Source organism: Myotis davidii, unplaced genomic scaffold (assembly GCF_000327345.1).
Source record: "Myotis davidii unplaced genomic scaffold, ASM32734v1 scaffold378, whole genome shotgun sequence".
Lineage (NCBI taxonomy): Eukaryota > Metazoa > Chordata > Mammalia > Chiroptera > Vespertilionidae > Myotis > Myotis davidii.
Genome location: NW_006290631.1, coordinates 1,578,339 through 1,603,770, shown reverse-complemented (window position 1 = coordinate 1,603,770; position 25,432 = coordinate 1,578,339). Strand labels below are relative to the sequence as shown.

At 40.6% G+C, this 25,432-nt stretch overlaps 1 protein-coding gene across 1 annotated transcript in view; it reads right to left on the bottom strand.

Moving 5' to 3' along the window:
• The window catches only part of DYM (dymeclin), a 241,462-nt gene that overhangs the window by 34,975 nt on the left and 181,055 nt on the right, over positions 1-25,432 (bottom strand). Inside the window, exons 17-18 of the mRNA XM_006763643.2 lie at positions 11,911-12,093; positions 9,721-9,834 (exon numbers count right to left, since the gene is read on the bottom strand). Coding sequence (XP_006763706.1) covers positions 9,721-9,834; positions 11,911-12,093 — 297 coding nt within the window. The remainder of the gene's footprint in view (positions 1-9,720; positions 9,835-11,910; positions 12,094-25,432) is intronic.

Genomic DNA, 25,432 nt, shown 5'->3' with positions numbered 1-25,432 from the left:
CCCCTACTTTGTTCTTCTTTCTCAGAATTGCTGCAGCTATTCGAGGTCTTTTTTTATTCCAGATGAATTTTTGGAGAGTTTGTTCTAGATCTGTGAAATAAGCTGTTGGTAATTTAAAGGGGAGTGCATTGAATCTATAGATTGCTTTGGGTAGTATGGAATTGAGCCCCTCTTAACAACCCAGAGGTGGTTGGAAAGAACTCTGAATAATCTTAACGTTTAATTTATATTTTAAGAAAGAACAAGTTAATAAGTACACACTATTCCACACTTTCATAAAAAGCTTATTAAAACAGCATTTCCAATGTGAAACATCCTTTTACATTAATCTTGCATACAAAGCTATTATTACATACCCAACAATTATTTTATTAGTAGATATTAGTAAGCAGCCCAGACTATGATGTGCTATCATGTGGTATAATACAAATATTATTCAACACACAGTTTGAATCTTCAATCAACTTTAGATGCAGCAGTATTCTGTGAAATAAACTCTGGAGGTTTTAAGTGATTCATTTTATTATAAACACTTAATCCAAAGAGATGATTAAAATAATTGAGATAAGGCTTGATTATAAACAGCCTTTTTTTCTCTGGTAACATCTGTGGTAATAATGTGCTATCACTTAAACCAACTGAGGATGATTCACTATTTGTGAATAAATAAAATTTTAGTTTCTCTTCTAGTCCTGGAGATGCTCCCCCCCCCTTTTTTAATATTCACTCTGCGATATGTTTTATTGATTTTTTTTTTTTTTAGAGAGACAGAGGAAGGGAGAGGGAGAGAAGAACCACCGATGGAAGAGACATTGATCGATTTCCTCCTGTACGTGCCCTAACCAAGGATCAAACCTGCAACTTGGGTATGTGCCCTCCCGGAGAATTGAGCACACGACCCTTTGGTGCACAAGATGACGCTCCAACCAACCGAGCCACACCGACATGGTGCACCCCCCCCCCTTTTTAGCTGAATCCTCCAGAGTGTGAGAAATAAGCTGGAGTCAGGGGTACAGTTTCTTCTATGTTTCAGAACAAAATTAATTGGACCACATAAGGGGTTTATCCATGACCTTGGCCTCAATAGGATTTTTTAAAAAAATGTTTTTATTGATTTCAGAGAGAGGAAGGAGAGGGAGAAAAGAACAGAAACATCAATGATGAGAGAGAATCATTGATTGGCTGCCTCCTGCATGCTCCTTACTGGGGATCAAAACTGCAACCTGGGCATGTGCCTTGACCAGGAATCGAACCATGACCTCCTGGTTCATATGCCGATGCTCATCTACTGAGCTACACCAGCCTGGCTTCTCATTACAGTATTGAGCAATTACTATGTACAGGACCTCTAGACTCAAGGAAGTTATAGATGGATGGGAGAGAGGAAACAGCTGGCAACTACATACACAGCAGAAAGGATAGTGTGTGTGTGTGTGTGTGTGTGTGTGTGTGTGTGTGTGTTGTCAAAACGTAAATATAAAATGCTATGGGTATTTAGAGGAGGGAGGCACGTGCAGGTTGATGAGTAAAAGGAAAGGTTTAAAAGTTGTTAAATTCATCAAGGTCTTTAATAAATGCTGAGTATTTAAATAAGCAAAAAGCAAAGGATTGGGATTAATATATTGGGAAGAGAGAAATGTGTAAGCAATTCCAAAAATGCAGGAAGGAAGATGCAAAAGGCACAAATAGTCTGGCTGCTAGAGCCCTGGGAGGAAAAAGGAGAGTGAGAGAGAAAAGACGGCAACAGCAAATGGGGATGAGCCTGTGGAAGGTCTAGAATCCCACTCTGAGGGTTCCAGACTATATCTAGTAGCAACAGGGCACTGACCTCTAAATATTACTTAATAGGAAGAGGATGTTACTAGAATACTGCTCTGAAAAAATTCTTCATGGAAAGTTAGAAGATAGAATTCCAGACTCAAGAAATCTTTGGGATCATCCTGTTTAATATTTTATAATAAACTAGAGGTCTGGTGCACAAATTCATGCACCAGTGGGGTCCCTCGGCCTGGCCTGCAGGATCGGGCTGAAACCAGCTCTCCAACATCCCCCCAGGGGTTCCGGATTGCGAGAGGGCATAGGCCAAGCCGAGGGACCCCACTGGTGCACAATCAGGGTTGGGAAGGGATGTGGGGAGGTTGGCCAGCTGGGGAGGGACCGCGGGAGGGTTCCTGGGCATGTCTGGCCCATCTTACTCAGTTCTGATCAGCTGGACCCCAGCAGCAAGCTAACCTACTGGTTGGAGCTTCTGCCCCCTGGTGGTCAGTGCATGTCATAGCGAGCGGTTAAGTGACCTTAGCATGTCATTAGCATATTATGCTTTGATTGGTTGAACGAACGACCAGACACTTAGCACATTAGGCTTTTATTATATAGGATTCTTTCAACTTTTTCCCCCAATGTTATGGATTGAGACCCCTTGCCATTGGTGCTCTTCTTCTTTTTTTTAAATATATTTTTATTGATTTCAGAGAAAGGAAGGGACAAGGAGAGAGAGATGGAAACATCAGTGATGAGAGAGAATCATTGATTGGCTGCCTCCTGCACGCCCCTACTGGGGATAGAGCCTGCAACCCAGGGACGTGACCTTGACTGGAATTGAACCTGGGAAACTTCTGTCTGCAGGGCGATGCTCTATCCATTGAGCCAAACCGGATAGGGCAATTGGTGCTCTTACATTTACCATACAGACTTTATGGTGACTACTTCACTATTTTATGAAGCCACATATGAACCGCTAAATAACTTCAATTGTCAGATAGCATTCCCTTCGGTTGACATACTATCTGTCTAGGTTCTGTTTTCTACCCATTGTCCTCTGGCATAAAATGAAATGCTTAGTTCCTCTCTTACAGTATAATCCTTGCAGTAGTTGACTTTTCATACTGCTTCATCAGTTTCTTTTGATCCTATGCTACAGTGTTTGCAACTCAAGCGTTCAGGGGCTGAAAGCCTGAAAACTACATTTCCTAGACTATCTCCTGTAAGGCTCTGGGTTAGACTGTGGCGATGCAAGGAACCGGAGTGTTGTTGGAAGGCAGAAGAGAAACGGTGACTGTTGCTCTGGTAACAGTGGTGGGCAGGCCAATAGGCTTCAGCAGAAGTACAGTCTTGCCATGGCTTCCAGCAATCTTCCTGCAGGCCCCACAGGATGCTGCAGGCGCACCAAATCACCAGTGATGGCACTCCTGCCACATCTGATTTCCGGAGCGCCACAGCGGCTTTCCCTGGGCTTGGCTCCCAGTCCTTTCAACAATTTCCTTTCTGTCTGAATGAGGGGTTTAATTTCCCTGACAGGTTTGGTAGGGAAAATAGAAGCTACCGTATTTTTCCGTGTATAAGATGCCCCCATGTATAAGACACCCCCATGTAAAAGACGCCCCCCACTTTTCCAACCAAGTAAGAAATCAATATTTTAAACATTTTGCTGGTTTTCCTCTTAAAATCTTCTTCTTTTTTGCATCTCAAGAAGTTGCTCTTCCTGTTTTCTCCACTGTCTGATCATACACTCAGTGGGAGGAGGTCCAAATTGTCTCTCTGCAGCTCTATTTCCATGCTCTTTGGCAAAGCTGAAAGACAATCGATTACCGGTATTTATCTCTTTATTTTTTGATATCTTTATGGGCTCAGAATGCTCAAGTCCCTGTTGCATCTGGCACTCTCCACCTCCTTCTCCAATTATGGCATCAGCTGATGTCAGTAACAATAAGGCTCATGATTGGAGGAAGCCTGTTTGACAAGGCTTGTGCAGCTACACACCCGCACGCCTCCCTCCTCGGCTGACTTCCATGTATAAGATGCCCCTTGATTTTTAGTCTAACAATTTTAGGGAAAAAAAATAGCGTCTTATACACAGAAAAATGCGGTACTCTCTATAACAGTGATGGCAAACCTTTTGAGCTTGGCGTGTCAGCATTTTGGAACACCCTAATTTAACTCTGGTGCCGTGTCACATATAGAAAGTTTTTGATATTTGCAACCATAGTAAAACAAAGACATATTTTTGATATTTATTTTATATTTTTAAATGCCATTTAAAAAAGTCAACCAAAAAAAATGAGTTCGTGTGTCATAGGTTCATCATCACTGCTCTATAACTAAAGTATAAAGGATTTCACATGGAAAATAGAGGTTTGTGCAACTGCAGGAAAGAATAAGGTAGGCAAAGATCAGGGAAGCTGCAACGGAACTAAGTATACAACCCTGGAGGGTGATCTCTCAAGAGCTCACTGCAAGTTGCTGCAAACCTCACCACCTCTGGGGAGCCACCAGCGACCTCTGCCACCTACAGCACCAAGCCAGGCGACGGCAGGATCTGCCTCTTCTCGTGAACCTCCCAAATCTCACCCACGTGACTTCCTTTGGCAGACTCTAACTCAGAACCGCACAGCAAGGAGGATGCTGGGAAATGCATTCTGGCTTCGTCTCTGTAATGCAGAAGAGACTGAAGAAGAGGGTGATGGTGATACAGAGGTGACAACAGATGGTCCAGCTCCTAAATCATATTTTTCTTATGCGCCATATCCCAACTTTAGCATTTTATGTTTCTTCTTTATGTACATATCTGACAATGCTGCCTGCTATTATGAACTGAAAGGTGACCCCTTTGTCATAAATGAACTCTTTCTCATAAAAGATATCCCCATCAACTATAATTAAAAATAAACATTAATAATTTTTCCTTATATCATTTCTTGCATCTCCTGAGAGAGAAAACCGCTATGAAAATTTATGTAGTTTTGTGCTTTGTGGAGAACAATAATTTTGTATATGCACAAACAGAATTACACTCATGGAAATGGAAAGGTTCTTAAAAGTCACATAGTTGGATTTCCCAACCAATATTTGAGTCTTTACAATGGAATAAGTAATCACACACATGCTCCTTACTTTTTGCTCTTGTGGCCAATGGCAGGCATTGTTAATGTACCTCAGCACTCTTTCTGCTGCACCTGAACTCAGCCCTGGAATCTTACTCCATTCACCACTCTAGCCAGCTAGTACCAACAGTTAAGAGCATCCTGCCAAGTGGCCATTAGCCTATTCCCCTAACATGCAGTGAGAATGAATACATCACTTCCCAAAAGTTGCCCCTTCCATCTCTAAATAATCCCATCTGCTAGAAAGTTCTTCCTTATATGGAACTGAAATGCAAGTCCCTGTATGTAGCTTCTACCCACTGGTCCTATTCCTGAGACCACAAGGAACAAGTCCAAATCTGCTTTCATAAACAACTCTTCCAGTACTTGAACACAAGCCTCTTCTGCTTGAGTCTTGTCTTCTTAAAGCTAATACCAACAATATGAGTTCCTCTAATCCCTTCCCGTGTTCCTTCACAATTCTGGTGATTCTCTGAGAGGCTTCCAGACTGTCTCAAGGTGTGGCATCTGAAAGTTTGCTCTGAATTGCCTAGTACGGACAGCTTCTACATTAGTAGCATGTCTACACAAAGTTTGTTGAGCTGCACACTATTTAGCAAAGCAGAGTCAGGCTTCTAATCATGACAGACTGGGCCAACCAATATCTGAAAGTTGTCTTTGAGACCCACACAGATCAAGTACAAATCCACTTCCAAAAACAACTCTTCCAACACTTGCAGACCAATTCTTTAACCAGTCTGCCAGAACCATGTTCTAGCTACCATTCCCTGGAGCTTTTAATTTTTTTTTTAATGTTTCTATTGATTTTTGAGAGAAACCTCAATTGGTTGCCTCCTGCATTCCCCCTACTGGGGATTAAGCCTGCAATCTGGCCATGTGTCCTGACCAGGAATCAAACCAGCAACCTCTCTTGGTCAACCAACTAAGCCACCCTGGCCAGGACTCCCTGGAACTTTTGTAATCAATGAAGACAGTGTCGCTGTCTCATAGAAGGCCTACGTGCCCTCCTCTGCCTACCAGTCAATTCAGACGATTTCTTGGACTAATTCTATTGGCACTTCAATCTTACTGCTATGATCCAAGTCAAGCAATAAACTTCTAACTGGTCTCCCTATGTCTAGGCTCAACATAGCAGTCAGAGCAATACTATTAAAACATAAACCACATCATGCCACTTCTCTTCTCAAAACCTTGCACCAGGTCCCCATTTCACTGCACCTCCTTTCCCCCATTATTTGCTCACCTCCTACTCCTCCGCTCATTCATACAGCTCTAGCCACTTTGGTCTCCTTGTTACTTCTTCAACATGCCTGGCATTCTCCTGGCTTAGGACCTTTACAATGGCTGTTCTTACTGCTTGGGACTCAGTATGAGTCAGCATGTTTAACTCTCTCACCTCCTTTTTATCTTTGCTAAATGTTGCCCAGACCATTCTTTGTAATTCTACAACTTTCTTCCACTGCACCCTCACCAATACTCCCAAACCCCTTTCCCCAGCTCTTTTATTTTCCAGAGCACTTGTGAAGTTCTAGTACAATTGATCTTTTTGTCATTACATATGCTCACTGTTCATTGTCTGTCTTCTCCTGCTAGACAGTGAGCCCCGTGGGGCAGCAATCTTTGGTCACCAATAGACCCAGGCACTGAGAGCAATGGACATCACAGAGCCGATGCTTGCTGAGAATGTACTGTGCAAGCTCACACAGAACATGTACATCATGTCCTCATCAGCACTGGTCCATGGTTCATACCTAGGCCCCTACCTCCAGTCAGCCTGTACTTAAAAAAAAAAAAAAATCCTCACCCACAGATATGTTTTTTTTTTAATTGAATTTTGAGAGAGAGAGAGAAGGAGAGAAACATTCATCGGCTGCCTCCCATATGTGCTGCCCCAACCAGGGACTGAACTTAGGTGTGTGCCCTGACTGGGAATGGAATCCGCAACTTTTTGTCGATGGGATGATGCTCCAAAAGGGCCCCCGCCCAGGGCTTCTCCCCATACTGCTTTGTGCTTTCTCTCCCCTCATCCAAACTCCTGTTCCTCACCTCTTCCCATGTCCCACAAAGCCTTTTCGGACCCCTACTTCATGGGTAAGTATCCTTCCTTTCTCAGTCCCCACGCCGAATCTTCCTTCCTTCCTTCGGGAACGGAAATCTGGCTCTGCCCTTAGGACTCTGAATCCCCTGGATGCTTTGGAAATAGAGGCTGCTCATTCTTTGTTCTTGGCTATCGATCCTCTAATCCCCTACAGTTAAGCAAAAAGCTCTGCCCATATGAGGCTGGTACCGGCTTCTTCTCTCCGTGTAGCTGCCACCTACTGATTTCCAGGCTGCTCTCCCATTGACTGAAGCATTTGGCTCCCCATCTTCCTCCACTGCATGGCTTATCATCCTAAGAGACTATGACGCCCATGGGAATGACCCATCCTTGGCTTCCAGCTCACTAACTGGCTCAGCCACACTGACTTTCACTCACATCCATAGCACTTCAGTGCCCCCACTCACGGCCAAACCCAGACCATGTGATCACCACGATCTGCTCCACTTTCAACATCTTCCGTCTAAATGCACCGTCCTTGAATCACGATCTCCATTACTTCCACTGTGCTGGTTCTCTGAGCTCATTAAAATCCCTCTTTCCCGGGCTCCTCTGCGTGATCCCTTCTTACAGCCTCATGACAGTTCTACTTCTTGACTTCGTTTGGACACCAAGACCCATCACTTCTATGAGCAGCCACTCCAATCTTCATGGATTTTTGTACTGCTTCATATGGTCTAGAGTTAAGCATATCTGAAATACTGCAACCTCCCTCCCCAATAAAAACTTAATGTAAGAATGAAAGTATGAATTCCCTATATTTAAAGAATGCCACGTACCATCTCACACCTGTCCGAATGGCTATCATCAACAAATCAACAAGTCAAAAGTGCTGGCGAGGATGTGGAGAAAAAGGAACCCTTGTGCACTGCTGGTGGAATGCAGACTGGTGCAGCCACTGTGGAGAACAGCATGGCTTTTTCTCAAAAAATTAAAAATGGAACTCCCGTTCGACCCAGTAATCCCACTTCTGGGACTATATCCCAAGAAACCAGAAACACCAATCAGAAAGGACATATGCACCCCTATGCTCATAGCAGCACAATTTATCATAGCTAAGATTTAGAAACAGCCTAAGTGCCCATCAGCAGATGAGTGGATTAAAAAACTGTGGTTCATCTACACAATGGAATTCTATGCTGCTATAAAAGAGAAGGAACTCTTACCATTTGCGACAGCATGGATGGAACTGGAAAGCATTATGCTAAGCAAAATAAGCCAGTCGGAGAAAGATAAATATCACCTGATCTCACTCATATGTGAGATATAATGAACATAAACTGATGGACAAAAATAGATCCAGAGACTAAGAAACACTGAGAGAAGGCAGGGAAGGGAGTAAGAGATCAACCAAAGGGCTTATATGCATGCATATTAGCATAACCAATGGACACAGACACTGGGGCGGTGGGGGCTTGTCCTGGGGGGCAGGATTGGCGGGGAGGGGGTGTCAATCAGGGAAAAGGAGACATGTAATACTTTAAACAATAATAATAATTTTAAAAAAGAGAATGTCAAGAGTAAAGTCGAAGCTGTAATCAGCTATTAGGCTATTGCCACATGGTGGTGCCATTTTTGCTGATAAACAGAAATACCTGTCATTGCTCAGCACTGCATGCGCCGTGCTACTGTTCCCGTCCAGTGGAGCTCCTGTGAGTGGCTATGCGACTAACGTGCTCTTGTTTCACACACTCTGTTATTGTAACTGGAAACATTTTCACATCCTATAACAATCTCTCTCAAGCCCTCATTAAGCAGTGGTTTAGGGATGGTGCTGAAAACTCAGCCCCAGATGGTGACTTTGGAAGAGCTAGTTGTGATAAAACACTACAGAGAGGCCAAACGTCCACTATGATGCACTGTGCTGTTAACTTAAGACCGAGTACTTAAAACACTTCAAAGGTAATGTAGGAAAAAGTTAAAATACGGTAAAGGAAAAATATGGTACGATGCCGTACATTCATGCATCCCCCCAGACCATGCCCTTTACCTTTTTCATATGGGAAAATTAGTCTTGAAGTATGCATTTACATCATGAATCTCTTCAGAAACATAGCTAACACACAATGTAGATGTCATCTTAAAATACAATGTTCCCCACGTCTTTCATAAAAAGCTCCTCTTTCCACAGATAAACCCAAGCATACAGCAAACAGGCGGTGATTATGAGCATGGACTGTGGCACCAGACTACCTGGAGATGAATCAGTTCCATAATTTTCTAGTTTTATGATGGGTAAATTACTTACCTTCTCAGTGCATTAGTTTGCTCAGCTGAAAAATGAGGATGATAATGGTACCGACCCCCACTACCTTGAAGGGGTGTTGTGAGGACCGAATAAGTTAATCTGTGTCAGACACTTAGGACCCCACCCCGTATTGAGTAACCACCAGGCAAGTCTTAGCCATTGTTGCAAATGTCACATCACCACCTCACCTTCCCATCAACCCTTGATGATACTTAGAAGGATGAATTTATTTCACTGGGTTAAAAAAATAAGTGCTCCTTTATGTAAATTACTCACACTATCTGAAATGGGATGAAGATATCAGTCCTTCTTTTGCTACTTTGGGAAACTGTGAGAACCCTTCTTCATCACAGTCTGTGTATCAGTATACAGTAGAGCGGTGATATTCAGGGAGCCTTTTCTAGTGCAAGTACTGGGTAAGTGACCTGATTCTGAGTAGAGTCTGCTCAGACCCTAAGGGAGAGAGTGGTGTGTGTTTCATTTACCAGTCCTACCTTCAGCCTGTCTTTGGGCAGAGCAACAATTCCTTGCTTGATGATTTCCAGGACCCGTTCCACCGAGAGCTCAGCTCCAGCCTGTAGCAACCTGGAGCTGAAGAAGGTGATCACCTGGAATGTAGAATGGAATTTTTTAAACAAGTAGATGTAGGAGACGTATTTTCATATGGTCTTTTCATACAGTGCCTTTCTCATATGGTCGTCAAGCTATCCTAACTATACGACCTGGCTTTTAACTCACGAGCCCTCCTAAATGCATCCTCTCTATAGAGTTTGATGTCTGAGTCACAGTCAGCCCCTGAATGTTCAGGGCTCATTGTCCATTCTGTGAATTAAGTAGGCTCCTGAATCTGCTCTTTCTTGTGCTGCCTCACCTTGCATTTGTATTTCATCTGGAGAGCAGCACCTATGAGAAGGTGGAGAAAGAAAGCTAAACCTTAAAACCTGTTAATACTGAGGCTTCATAGTAACTCTAAAAAAATATAAAAGCGAAATAAGAAAGAAATGTGAAGCTAATGGCTAAAATGGTGTTTTGGACAGTATTTATACATTTAATTTTCCCATGACATTCATATCCTGATCACCAGGGATAATCAACAGCAAGCTATAATTACTTTTGCGCATGTCACAGCACAGCCAGAACTAAGCAGCGACATTCTGGACATAATCCTGTCCCGTAATATTTGTCACAAAACACTAAAAGAATATTATATCTTAGCAAATCATTCAGCATCACAGTGATAACAAATCAGGACATTGTGGATCCCTTGTTATTCGAGAACATCACACTTGGTTTAACCTTGCTTGCCATTTGCAGGACTGCCACACTGGCAACTGAATGGACTAGTGTGGAGTTCAGTAAGGACAGCAGGATCTGGAAATACACAAAATCTAGCACGAATTTTACACTGAGCAGAGATAAAAACAGTTCTTGCCTTTACCATCCTACACATCCATTACTGTTCACGGCCTCCGTTCTCTACTTATACGAAGCCATGACATTTCTTCTCTCGTTGGGTGTGGTAACCCTATTTTGTCCTGCTGCCTATTCAGCCAGATCACTTCATCTTATGAGCTCGATGGGAGGCATGCGTACCACCGGCTAATAGGAATTTGGCCACTTGAAAAACACTTGTCTAACTCCTTCTGCAGAAGTTAAAAGTGCTCCAAGGTTAGTCACTCCTGTCTCAGATATTCAACATTGCTGAATGTCTTAATGAAAAATATCAACTCTCAAGTCCCTGTCAGCTAAAAATAACAGTGGATTCATAGTGTCCTTTCCCAATACTTTCCAAGGTTAACTTTATGAAAAAAGAAATAGTAAAGACTTGCTTAAGCCAAAATTTCAGGGGCATTTAGGGGAGGGAAGGTAAAGTGCTGAAAGGAGCAAAAAGGAGATGTTATTTATATCTCTACCATGGCATTTTTTTCAAAACATGTAAAAAGAGTTTAAAATGTTTCTGAATAAATTTCAGAATAGTGTGCCCAGCACTATTTTGGATGCCAATATTCAACAAAAAGTTGTTGGAAAGCTTGCTCATTTGGAATCTTACTTAGGTTTATCCAAGAGAACGTTGAAAGCAGAGTTTATAATGAGAAGACCTGGATTTAAGGTCTGTCCGAGTGACTTACTAGCTAAGTGACCTCGAGCCAACCTTTTTCCTTTCATGGGCTGCTTTGCTTCAATGGGGTGGTTGAAGATTCAGATGAGATTGTGTATATGTAAATAACTCACAAGCAAATATGTAATCAGTATCTAAGACAATGATTCTTAGGCTTGGATTTGTGTTAAAATCACTTGGAAATCCTCTCTCAGCATCTAAGTTTTCTTATCTGGGATAATGGTTAAATATATTTTAGGATATCCATAATATATATATTAAGATGTGAGATTTTTCAAAGAATTGATATTACATAAAAATGTTAATGATGTAAATGTTAAGTAATATATATGTGTGTGTGTGTATATGTCTGTGCATATGTTAAGTAAAACATATATATGTGTGTATACATATGTCTGTGCATATAAGATATACACACACAGAACGCAACAATTGTTACAGCAGAATAGAGGGCAAATATAGTTAATGTTAAGGAGATTCTATTATAGTTTTTATCAAGGTTTATTAAACTCCTCTACTTTAATACTTAAAAAAGAACCATGATAAATACCTCCATTACACTTACCAGATCAATATTTTGCATTATATCCTGAAATGAAGGATGAGTTCGGAATTGCTCAAAGAGATCTCGTTTGTAAAGCAGTGCATACACCAGGTTTGGGTTGTGGTGAAGAGAAGTTGCCAGGCAGGAATTGATGATCTCTAACATCATTCGAATCACTTCCTCGATGACATTTAGGTCTTGTGCCTGATAAAGAAAGAAAATGCCCACACAGGGTCAGTGTTTTACTCCTTGACACAGACTTAATTGGAATGAGAGCCATAAAACTTAAGAGCCATTATGAATACTTCTGTCAGGTTCTTTTCAATAAAAGCTCTATCCCAGTTCCCAGTTTCTAGCAGGGAACCTGGTGCCAGTGTGCTGCCTCCCCCTTGGCACCTGTGGTTGACTCCCGCACACAGGGATCGAGCCTGCAACCGAGGTAACATGCCCTTGACCAGAATCGAAGCTGAGACCCTTCAGTCTGTGGGTCAATGCCAGGGGTGGGCAAACTTTTTGACTCGAGGGCCACAATGGGTTCTTAAACTGGACCGGAGGGCCGGAACAAAAGCATGGATGGAGTGTTTGTGTGAACTAATATAAATTCAAAGTAAACATCATTACATAAAAGGGTACGGTCTTTTTTTTTTTTTTTTTTTTTAGTTTTATTCATTTCAAACGGGCCGGATCTGGCCCGTGGGCCGTAGTTTGCCCACGGCTGGTCAATGCTCTATCCACTGGGCCAAGCTCACTAGGCCTCAGGTGGTATTTAAAGAAGGTTGCTATTGGATTATTTTCCATAAAGATTAAGTGAGGCAGCATTTGTAAAGCCCTTAAAACAGTGTGTAACCCACGGTAAGTACCATGTGAGAGCTTTTTAAATATAAAAACAGATACATTAAAGTATATTTTAAAGGATAAAAGTAATTTTAATTTTGGACATATTACAAAAAAAGAACAAAAAGATAAAAATGCCTTTAGAAAGTTAATAAATTAATTCAATTATTATAACTGCAAATAACTTAGAAATCACATTTCTTAGTCTTAAATATAAGCCTCCAAATTCCATTTCTATTAATTTACAAAACTGGTCCTTTAAAAAATTAGGTCCTCCAGAGGACAGTGTATAGGAAAACTGACTTACATTTATGGAATAATGAAATTTTATAAAAAGACACGTTTTTTAAAAACTAATTGTTTCCTCTGTACTGTTAAAGCTAGCTTTGTCAGAAAGCAAATGTCATGGCTAACTGGTGGAAGAGCAACATATGTGCAGAATATTGCACTTTCTCATTCATGGTACCGTATTTTTAGAATACACAGCTTCCATTCCAGGAATGGATCCCAGGTCAAACAGACTTTGTTGTCAAAAAGAAAAACAATAAGAACAACAAGAAATCCCAAACAACCCAAACAAGAAAACCCAAACAACCCAACACACACACACACACACACACACACACACACACACACACACACTCTTTACTGCAGAAAATCTCAAATGTAAAGACAAGGACCCTGAGAAAATGGTCCTGCTTTCTGTGGTTCTGGCGGTTTTCATACATGTGGGTAATGAACACCGAGCAAGTCCTGTGCTAAGTAGTGATTTCATGTCAAAGGGACAAGTTGGCAGTTGTGGGAGTATCTTACCCTGTCAACAGCGCTCATGGTTGCCTCATTATATAAACTTCCTTTTCCCTTTTAAGAGGGAATTTATACAGTTAAATAGTTTCAAATCATTTATTTTTAGTTTCCTTAAGAGAAGCATATGTATCTTGTTTGTATTAGTTTTGGGGGGATTCCAAAAGAGTTGTCTAAATTTCCTGTAGTTTTAGCAGAAAATAAAACCTTCAACAAAATTAATGGGACGCTGCCCAAGTGGGGAAGCGGGGGAGGAAACGCACAGGCAGGCCTCTTTCTGAAGTTAATGTGCAAACGGCCTTCAAATCCAATCATCTGGTGATAGACCCGTGTTATCTTTATGTTGTTAATTCACTGGCACATACACTGAAAAGCTTTGTAACCACGCTATTTCTAGCCAGAACTGGATCTGTCCCAATGCATTGAGCTTCTTATAGCAAGAACTAGCTTTCTATTACATGCAAAATCACAGCTGAAGAATAAGTCCTGTGACCAGATGAGACAATGTGTAGCCTCAATAATTCGGGGGGAAGGAGAGGGCATCAGCAGGCAGTTATGGCCCCATCGTTCTTGGGGAGGGGAGAGGGGGGAATGTAAAACGACGTGCTCTTTTTCTTCCTTCCATGGACAGGTCTTGGATGTGGCCCGCACGCCTCAACTAGAACCCTGGGAAGTCTGTTATTTAAAACACCATTACTGGTGGCAGGAAGGCAAGATAATGGTGGCTGCTAGGGGTCACTGGCTAACTTTACATGTGTTTCCATACTTGGAAAATAGCCAGAGAACTCACAAAAGAGGAATGTTCTCATTGAAATACAACTAAGTTGCAGCCCCCAACAGTCATATCACCTTAGCAGGCGCTCACACTGGGCAGGAGGTGGGTGAGAAGAATGCTTCTGCCATCCCCCCAGGCCCCTCCAGCAAGCAGAAGAGAGTAGGCATGCACCTGAGCCCAGAGTGTTCCAAAATTTAGTATTTTGCTTTAAGAATTAGTGTTGATTTCCTTTCTCCTTCCAAATATATTAGTGTTTCATTATAAAAAGAAATATCCTTTAACTCTATAAAAAAGCAGTATCTGAATAAGATAATTCTCTAGGAAGATGTATCTTTAAAAAAAATTTGATCGTCTCCTGAGTGCCTCCCCTCGTCCCAATCTGAGCCACCAGACCCGTCCTAGTCCCAGCTCTGCCAATCACGAGCTACGTGAGCTTCGGTAAGTCACTCAACCCGAGCTGCAGTTTTTTATTTGCAAAAACAAGTGCTTATGAGATTTTAAAAATTCCCTCCTACTTGTAAGTCTTAGTTCCCATTAAGAATGTAGAAAATATTGAATTTAGAAAGCAAATTTTATTAGAGTAACCAAAAATGTGATTAATGTAGAAAAATCTTTAGGGTGACTTCAAACTTTAGTAAAATCCAGAATTTACTTTAGGTGACCCCAGCACCTTAAGTAGAGTTATTATTAGTTTAAAAGGAAAACCACCAACAAGCTTTGAGAGTAAAAACATATAAGGTTAGCCCAGCCAGTGTAACTCAGTGAACGTCGGCCCATGAGCCAAGAGGTCACGGTTCGATTCCTGGTCAAGGCACATGCCCGGGTTGTGGGCTCAATCCCCAGTGGGGGGGACGTGCAGGAGGCAACTGATCAATGTTTCTCTCTCTCATCGATGTTTCCACCTCTTCCTTTCCCTCTAAAATCAATAAAAATGTATTTTTAAAAAATAAGTTACTGTAACTAGGCTTAAAAAACACACACATATGAAGCTAAGTCTGAAAATAATCCTTCTCTAAACCAAGGAACCTGCTGGTTCTTCTGTAACTCACTGTTTTCAATGTCTGTTAATGATTTTTTTATACTGTTAATGCACAGACGGGCAGTAATCTCTATAGCAGCGGTTCTCAACCTGTGGGTCGCGACCATTGGAAAACACATATAGCATATCAGATATTTATATTACGATTTGTAACAGTAGCAAAATTACAGTTATAAAGTAGCAACGAAAATAATGTTATGGTTGGGGGTCACCACAACATGAGGAACTGTATTAAAGGGTCGCGGCGTTAGGAAGGTTGAGAGCCACTGCTCTAAAGGCTTGTGTGCCATGGACTCACATCAGAGACCTCTGATGCTTGGCGTCCTGTTTTCATTCTTTCCTGGGAAGAAAAGCCAGTGGTGCTAAAAAGAGCAGTAAAGAGTCATAGACAGGGGAGCGATAACCCAGAAATTTAAATTAAATAAAAAAGGGAAAAGGAGGTGGCTGCATGCCAGTAGAGAGCAGTTGTCGGTTGGGTCCCGGCCCGAGTTCTGCCACGGACTGGACACGTCACCCTCCGGCCTCAGTGTGCACCAAGGCGCAGGGAAAGGGCTCTCTGCAGGGGGCTCTGTGAGGGGCCCAGACGGGCTTCTGCTTGCGATGTGGAGTGCAGCGTGCCTCTCCTGCCGCCCCGGCCGGAGAAGCCAGCTAGATCAGTGAGTCGTCAGTCTTCCTACAGCCACCAGGGACGGAGGATGCTGCTGCAAGGCAATCAGTGCAGTGCAGTGCCCCAGGGACACGTCCCTCCAAGGAGAGAAGGAACACAGCACTGCCTCACTCCTGCAGAGCACAGGAGGAAGCAGTGGTTCCACAGGCGCGGGGGAGAAGAAGAAGTCAGCTAATTTCAATGAATGCCTTTTTTAAAATACATTTTTATTGATTGCAGAGAGGAAGGGAGAGATGGAAACATCAATGATGACAGAGAATCACGGATTGGCTGCCTCCTGCACACCCCCTACTGGGGATCGAGCCCACAACCCCAGCACATGCCCTTGACCGGAATCGAACCTGGGACCCTTCAGTCTACAGGCCAACATTTTATCCACTGAGCCAAACCGGCCAGGGCAGAATTCTTAAAGACTAATGGGGTCAGAAAGATGGAGCCGTAGCTACACTGGAGTCTGCACTCACTTAAAGCTCTTTTCCACCAGCCTCCACCCGAGAACAGTAGCTGAGGGTCAACACCATGACATGCGCGGTGTCCTAAGCATTGGGAACAGGTACGGAGCATATAGGTAAGAAGCAGTTCTTACTCGTATTTCACCTTGGAGTTCTAACATCCTGTAAGGCAGACATGTCTCAAAAAAGCTTTTTTTCCCCCTAAAATATGTAAGAAATGTAACATTTGAAAAAGGGAACAAAACCTTATCATTTTTACTTGGAAATAATATTGCAAATATAATTGAGGGATGCTGAACCTCAATCTAGATACCAAAAATGATTTTCGTGGATTCAAATCAGGAGCAATTATTCCATATATTAAAGAATCCCTGGCTTTTCAGAAAATTGGCCAGAGTGTAGAAGAGGAATTCTGTGGCACAGCAGTTAACAGCCCAGGCTCTGACCTTGATCCAGTCGAGGTCAATGGCAATGAGGGTGACTCAGTCTACTGCTATAACCTGATTGGCTTTTGAGCCTTGTTCTACTATTTACTGCTTATGTGACCTTTGGAAAAATTCTAAACCTTGATTTCTTTATCACCAAAATTGTTACAGCAGAGTGGAAACAAAATAATGTCTATATAAAACACCTACCCCAATGCCTAACATGCAGTAACAGCTCGAGAAATTGTTGCTCTTACTAGTAAAAGCAATAGTAATAATGAATGAAAGTTTCCTACTAGATATTTATGTACTTGGGAGGTATATTTATATTTACTCTATCAGGCACTAAGTCAAACAATTATGTTTTCTGACTTGAATTTTTACGTCTATTTAAAGAGAAGTGCTTCCATGACATTGAAATTTAAGTTTTAGAACAGGTGTGTGTATTACAATGAAATGCACTGAACTAATGGCAAGTCTGAACTCTTTTTAAAAAAATATATATTTTATTGATTTTTTTACAGAGAGGAAGGGAGAGGGATAGAGAGAAACATCGATCAGCTGCCTCTTGAACATTCCCCACTGGGGATGTGCCCGCAACCAAGGTACGTGCCCTTGACCGGAATGGAACCTGGGACCCTTGAGTCTGCAGGCTGACGCTCTATCCACTGAGCCAAACTGGTTAGGGCAAATCTGAGCTCTTCAAGAACTTATACGTTATTGTTACACTAAAACAGCTCATCTCCCTAGGAAATATGATGTTAAAAAGTATTCCAAGTCTAATGCTGAATATCTGTGACCTTTTGACTAGAGACAGTTGATTTGAAACCCACTGCATCATAATCATATTCCACATAATGACCAAAAGTTGTATTTATGGTTGCTTAATGACTGGGACCAATGCCTACACATTTTGTCCAAACAACTGCCATTGCTCATGATTCAGTCAAGGTCAATGGCAATGAAGGTGACTCAGTCTGCTGCTACAATTAGAGCAAGGGATCACTTGAAGAAGTTGCCATGGAAACTGTCTATCGCCCAGCAATGAGGATTCAAAAAGTTTGAGAGGCAATCCTGTATTAAATTTGCAATTTATTTCTTGTGGCAGAAACTAATTTTAAAATGAGTTTGAAGGTCCTTAAAGTAATGGAGAATGCTTATTACAGAAAGAGTTACTAAATGAGACATCTTCAGTCTAAATGTCATTGGAGTTATATTTTCAAAAGCTTCAAATGCACCCCAAAACATATAAATAACCGAATTTTTATCTTGCTATTGTTTGTGATACGGGGTTATAAAATAAAAATGTTTCATTCATTATCATCTATTTAAAAATATTTTTATAGATTTCAGAGAGGAAGGGGAAGGGAGAGAGAGAGAAACATCAAGGATGAGAGAGAATCACTAATGGGCTGCCTCCTGTACGTCCCTACTGGGGATTAAGCCCACAAGTTGGGCATGTGCCATGACCAAGAATTGAACTGTGACTTCCTAGTTCATAGGTTGATGCTCAACCACTGAGCCACACTGGCTGTGCTATCATCTATTTCTGTATTTCTATCATATGAAATCAGTTTCGGGGAATGGAACTTAGTATGTGTAACATTTATAAGGGTCTGACTTAAAATGACTCACCTTAGGATCATAGTTTAGGAACCAATGAAATCATGAGTTAGGGCTGCCTGTCAATTTTACTATTTTTTGGGGTAAGAAAAAGGTGCCTAATTTATTTTGTGGATTTTTCTGAACAAAAGTTCGTAGAAACAACTATCAATATGTAAAAGAAAAATGTAATGTAGCATGAATAAAATTCTCCTTTTAAAGGCAAAAAGTTGATATTAACATAGAAATACAGAAAAAAGCTATTAAAAGAATCTCTTCAAAATCTAGTTGGCAGGAAGGACTATAATCCCCGTCTTTCCTTTCTTCTACTGCATTCTTTATTCTACTTGTATCAATTTGTGAATAAGGAAAAGATTTTGTTACAAGAACGATATGAAAAACAATGAAAACACATTTAGGCATACATTGTAATAAGAAAACTTGCAAGCACTAGTATAAATGGAAACAAAGCTAAAATTCACTTGGTAGCCTTTTCATAAAAGTGATAGTACAAGGAAGTACTATAATGAAGATGCAGCTTTTTCTACACTATGTAGACAATTAAGTGACAATTCAATGATAATTCTCTTTGGTCAGCTGTCTTATAAGTCACAGACAGTTTTGATTTTTCTTTAGTGAAAGGAAATTCATTGTTTCCTTAAGGTCCAAAGTCAGAGTTGTTGTCAGACATTCACTAGCTCGTGTGGTATATGTGAAGCACAGATATGAGGTGCACCAGAAGGATCGCACGGGGAGTCAGGTGAACACAAAATCTCAAATACCAAAGAACAACAAATGGCAATAAAATCAACTTTAAAATGTACAGTCATCCCTCAGTGTCCAAGGGATTGGTTCCAGGATCCCTCCAACCCAGGATACCAAAATCTGTGGGTGCTCAACTCCTTCATATAAAATGATGAAGTATTTGCATATAACCTACACACATCCTTCCATATACTTTAAATTATCTCTAGATTACTTATAATACCTAATAAAATGTAAATACTACACAAATACACTGTAGTTGTTACACTGTGTTGTTCAGGGAATAATGACAAGGGAAAAAGTCTGTACATGTTAAGTACAAACAAAGCCAATCATTGCAGGCCCAACTACATAGCACACATCAACACGTTGGCTCCCCACCCCCTAAATATTTCCCACCTGAGGTTGGCTGTGAGACCTGTGGGTATGGAGGGCCAGCTGTAGTTGCTTTCTTAATAAAAATGCCTCTCCAAGCAAATTTTTTAGAAAGCAGTTTTTTTTTCCTTGTATGTGTTTGATTTATATTTAGGAAGCATGTTGTGACATTATTTGAACTAATTTACTGGTTATTATTCAGCAGTCATTGTTAACTCTAACGCTTTGGTATGCCAACAAGCCAAATAAAAGGATGATTATAACTTTCTTAATGACTTCAACTTTATGTCAATTAAAATTTGAATAAATTGGATGAGGAAGCAGACATGTTGAGAAAAAAAATACAAAAACTGAAAGACAGACAAATAAAGACAGAGGGAGAAACTAAAAATGCATTAACTGTGCAAACAAAAAATAGCTACAAAATGCCTTCTACAAAAGGTCTCAAAAACAATTGCTCTCTGAATACTCCATACACTCCTAAGAGCTTTGGGAACAGCAAAAATACGAACACCCACCCAGTATCCTGTGCTCCCTGTAATTTAGGGACGGTGGTAGGTCTGGTTCAATGTACTCCAAGGAGCTGGGTAAGTTTTTTTCTTTTTAACTCCTTCAGGTTACCAGGCTAACTGATGCATTTAAATCCTCCCCACAGCTACCATTAGCCAACACGACATCCCAGATGAAATGTCATGTCAAATACTGAATGACGGTGTTATGAAAAGCACTGGACGAAAGCAGTGACCAATGGACACATCCCTGCCTGGGTGAGGTTCAGAGTCCAGTGGGAGAGACTGTCAATGGTGGGAAATGCTGTGAAGGCAAAGGAAAGGGAGAACAGGGAGGGTCAGTGAATGCAGTGTAGACCGAGCGAAGCCTGAATAGAGCAGCGCAGGAAGTAGCCTGCTGCAGACAACACATTACAATGCTTTTAAGGGTTCGGTCAGTGTCATTAGAGACTTCCAATGAAATAAGGAAAATATCAGAAGAAGAAAATGCCCAATTGCGGAATGCATAATTTATTAGCAGTTTTAGCCAATCTCTCTTGAACTACCAAAAATCAGACTATGCTTAATAGCATGAGGGTGCCAATGAGCCCCCAACTTTACAGGCTAAGACTTGGAGGATAATATACTAAACTCATTTTTGAAAACGATCCCCCAAATTTTTTGTACATGAGGTTTCCTGTTCTTATTTTTCTTTTTTCTAAACTTCTGTCTTAATTTTATCACAGTAACAATGAGTATGATTTAAAAGTCAAGAATACTACTAGATTTGAACAAAAAAAGGGCAGTCCTCAGGACCAATCTTTTCTTTCCCCAAACTCCCACTCCCCAGAGGCAAATATTTTAGCTACTCCCTCCTACATCTGTCTTCTTATTCTGAAATAATGTGTGTTAGTATTTTTTAATTTTTAACTCTCAACTATCTATTGACTTCTCAAAAAATGAGACTTTTCCCCTTCTAAATTAATTTTAGAATCAGCTTAAATTTTCCTAAATTTACTAGACTGTGAAAGTATCCATTTTTTAAACCACCATATGAAGAAGACAACTAAAAAGAAATATATCTCTAAAGTTAAAATGCTAAAAGAAATGAAACCAAGATTTAACTGGGAACCTGAGAGTAAGATCATGACTCAAATCTGAACAGTACTTTAAGACAATGGCAGTTAACCAAATCCTCTTGTATCTAAACACCTTCTCTGCAAAAATGCAGGAGAGCGCATAGTAATTTCTCACACTTGGTTCCTAGAGTAAAATCTGAGACTCTATGAGCTGGAGTGCTTTCCAGAGCACCTTCTGAGTTCAGTTAGGCCTCTCTTAACCGTCCCCCACGGCCATTCCCTTTGACTGACACATTTACTTTGTACCTCTCAGAATATGACGACCTTAGGTGGTTGTTTTATTCCTTTTCTTTTTCTCTTTTGTTTTCATTCCCAATAGGCACAGCAGTGATCCTGCTGGCGTTCTCTCTTGCTCTTGTGTTATTACATTTAATTTGTGTGCTTTTATAACTCTGTACTGACGCCCACAGGCTTTGGAACAATGGGTACCCATTCAATAAACCCAAGAAATAAATGACTTGCTGATTGTAAGTACTTTGAAATCAGTGGACAGAAGGATCTACATAAGTAATATAATAGTGAGGACAGTAGGATGAAAAATTGAAAAGAAAAAAAACAATCTAAAGCTTTTACAAAAGGCTAGAGCATGCGCGCACACATACACACACACACACACACACGCACGCGCACGCGCACGCACACACGCACGCACGCTGCCATCCTTTGTTGCACAGCATCCATCCTCCTCTTTTGTACTCAGTTCTCAAAACCTCTGCCTCTATATTTTTTGAGGAAAATGACAAACATGCTAAAACACATTACACATGCTTTCAAGGAGTATTTCCTTTGAACCATGGATGGGATGGTGAGTTCAAAGCTTATTATATAATGTAAGAGACACTTACATATATCATGCAATCTAATGAAAATAATTCCAGGGCTATGATGAGGCCATTTGGAGCTTCTTATAATCTGAGTTTACGAATACACTTTGACTTTACTTCTATTCACTTCGTTTACTAAGTCTGACTTAATTTAAAATGTGAGAGACATACAGATTTCAAGAAAATTAATCAGAATATTTACCTACTCGAGGTTTATTATTACAAATTATTAATTAAGGTACTGATATAAAACTTGCATTTTAAACAAGCTTAACTCATTAGTCCACACGCGAACTTCAGAAAGCTGGGGATGCTACAAAGCAGGAACAGGGACACAGACATATTCAAAAGTAAGAAAGGCTAAACAGAAGATTGAGAATAATTAATTTTATACTTTCTTTCCTAAACTTCAATTTAAAAAATCAAATCCCTGAAAGTATCTTTACATGATTAATCAACTACCTGTCTGTTTATACTATTCAAAAAAAAATTCCGAGTTTTACATGCACAGATACCACCTCTGTTTGGCCAAAACTATTGGGTATGTTTTAATCCTCATCTCATCCTCGATTTTCAATCCATAGTTGTTTTAGCATTTTTTCCTCTTTAAGGCATGCCCATCTGACACCAGGCACTTGGGGAATCCCCAACTCCCCTGGTACAGCATGTCCTCTTCTACCCAACTTCTCCGAGCTCTGGGCTGATCCTTCTCTTCCTCTCATGCCACTCTCTCTCATCATGCTCTCATCAATTGCCATGACTTTGAATATCTTATTCAGGTGGATGCCACCTACCTACATTTCCATTTCCAGCACTTCTCTGAGTTCCAAGCTACTACCATCTCTCACCAGGTTGGATTAAATGGCTTCTCCAGAATACTTTTTCAAAGGTACATCCGTTGTTCAAAACCCTTCAATAACTATATGCCAAGCTATATGAATAAGATCACAGATCCTTACAATGAATAGCCCACCAGGCCTGGCGTAGCCTGACACTGACCGATACCTCCAATCTCATTTAATGCTACTCTTTCCAATACATCTGGCCTGGTTTCAGTTCAAGGAATAAGCAGAGCTCTGTCCTGCCCCAGGGCATTTGCTGTTTAAAGACACTTAGTCCCTGCTCTTCCTCTGGCTGACTCTTACTCACCCGCCAGATCTTAGTTAAATGCCACTTTCTCAAAGAGCAAATGCCTCATCTCCCTACACCCCAAAATCTAAACTAGAATTCTCACAATTCTCCTGCATTATGTCACAGTTTTCTCTAGACATATTTATAAGTTTGTATTTATTTGCCTGCTAAAGGGTTTCCCCCGCTCTACTGACTCTCTGAGGCGAGGCAGAGTCCATGTCTGTTCATTCATCACTGTATGCTCGATGCTCGCAGCAAACATGACGTGAATAAAATCATGTATTTTGAATGGATGATAGCCTCCTTGAATTTCTGCTGTTTCCCTTTTGTATCTACTGCATTTAATCTTATTTAAAATCTAATAATAAGTAATTAATAAGAGGACTGTTGTGCTTATTTTCAGATATGGAAACTGAAACTAAAAAAGATTAAGTAGTCACTTCCATTATATTTCCAGGATCAGTTGTAGAGTATTTCTGTTAGAGGCAGACCTCATTTCTTGAATTAAATCTCTTGTACTTTGTCTATTTGCATCTGATACCTAACAAGTCTTTTTAGGCACAGGATTTTCATGTTACTGAGCATCACTATTCCAGTTACCTTTCATTTGCCACATCACCAACAACAGAGCACTCCATCATTCCTCTCAATAGAAAGGTGATAAGGCTCCATTTATAAACAAAGAAGAGATATATGGTGAACCTTCAAAAGTTGAGAGAAAGATGCAATTAATAGTATGTTCTAAAGCCCATAATTAACTCAGAAATAGATTATTCTTATGTTCAGATAAATTCTGCCCAGGAAGAATATATGAAAAATTTTATCTTACCTTCCATTATTGTTATGACAGATATATTTGAATGAATATAATCATACTATGATCATATCCATTATTTAGTGAAAACTTACTATGATCAAGGCATTAACTAAGAAAATTATCTGTATAATCACTAATATTAAATTCAACTCTACAGATTAGATATCTTCATTTGATAGGTAACTGAAGCTCAGAGAGCTACAATAACTTCTCTAAGGTCACTAAGTATTTACCAACCAAGTTAACCCTGAGTCTAACCTGCAGTGTAAACTGATTCCATTATGCTACTGAGCACTGGAAAGAGACTTTTAATTGGTCTTTCTGAGTTTTTAGGGATGGGAGAATAAAGGACGTATTTTCCTATCATTCAGGTGGTAGAAGATGTAGCAGTAGTAACAATAGCCACTAACATTTACATAGCACTTGTTATGTGCAAATATTGCACTAAGTGCTTTCTGTGCATTCTCTCACTTAATTCTCACAACAATCCCATGGGCAAGGCATTATTGCTTTTATTTAAGAAATGAGAAAAACCAAAAATCAGAGGGGTCACATGAAAATTAAATCTAGTTTTTCAGATCCCACTGTTCATACTCTTTAACACCACCAACAAAAATTGTAGTAAAAGACACATGACATTTTCTTTAAAAATATATATATATTATTGATTTTTTTGCAGAGAGGAAGGGAGAGAGATAGTTAGAAACATCAATAAGAGAGAAACATTGATCAGCTGCCTCCTGCACACCTCCTACTGGGGATGTGCCCGCAACCACAGTACATGCCCTTGACAGGAATCAAACCTGAGACCTTTCGGTCTGCAGGCCGACACTCTAGCCACTAAGCCAAACCGGTTAGGGTGACACATGACATTTTCCACCAGTCCAACGGTGCTAAGTATATTCACACTGTTGTGCAATTTCATTATCCTGCTTTATTTTCCCATGGGAACTTTTAATACTTCATCCATTTACCTGTGCCTGCAATCATTATACATCTCTCTTTATTAGAATGCAAGCTTCATGAGAGCAGAAATTTTTATCTTCAAGGAAGTCTTCACACAGAGAAAAAAGTGTCTGATAAAACAGTAGTTGTTCAGCCTAGGCAGTGTGGCTCAGTGGTTGAGCGTTGACCTATGAACCAGGAGGTCATGGCTCGATTCTTGGTCAGGGCACATGCCCAGGTTCCAGACTCAATCTCCAGCAGGGGGTGTTGCAGAAAGCAGCCAGTCAATGATTCTCTCTTATCATTGACATTTCTATCTCTCCCTCTTCACCCTTCCTCTCTGAAATCAATAAAAATATATTAAAAAACAAAACAGTATTTGCTCACTACTTGTTGGATGAAGAATAAGGCACGTCAAGTGCCATATGGCGTGTGTTTAGGCACACATTACTCTTTTTTGA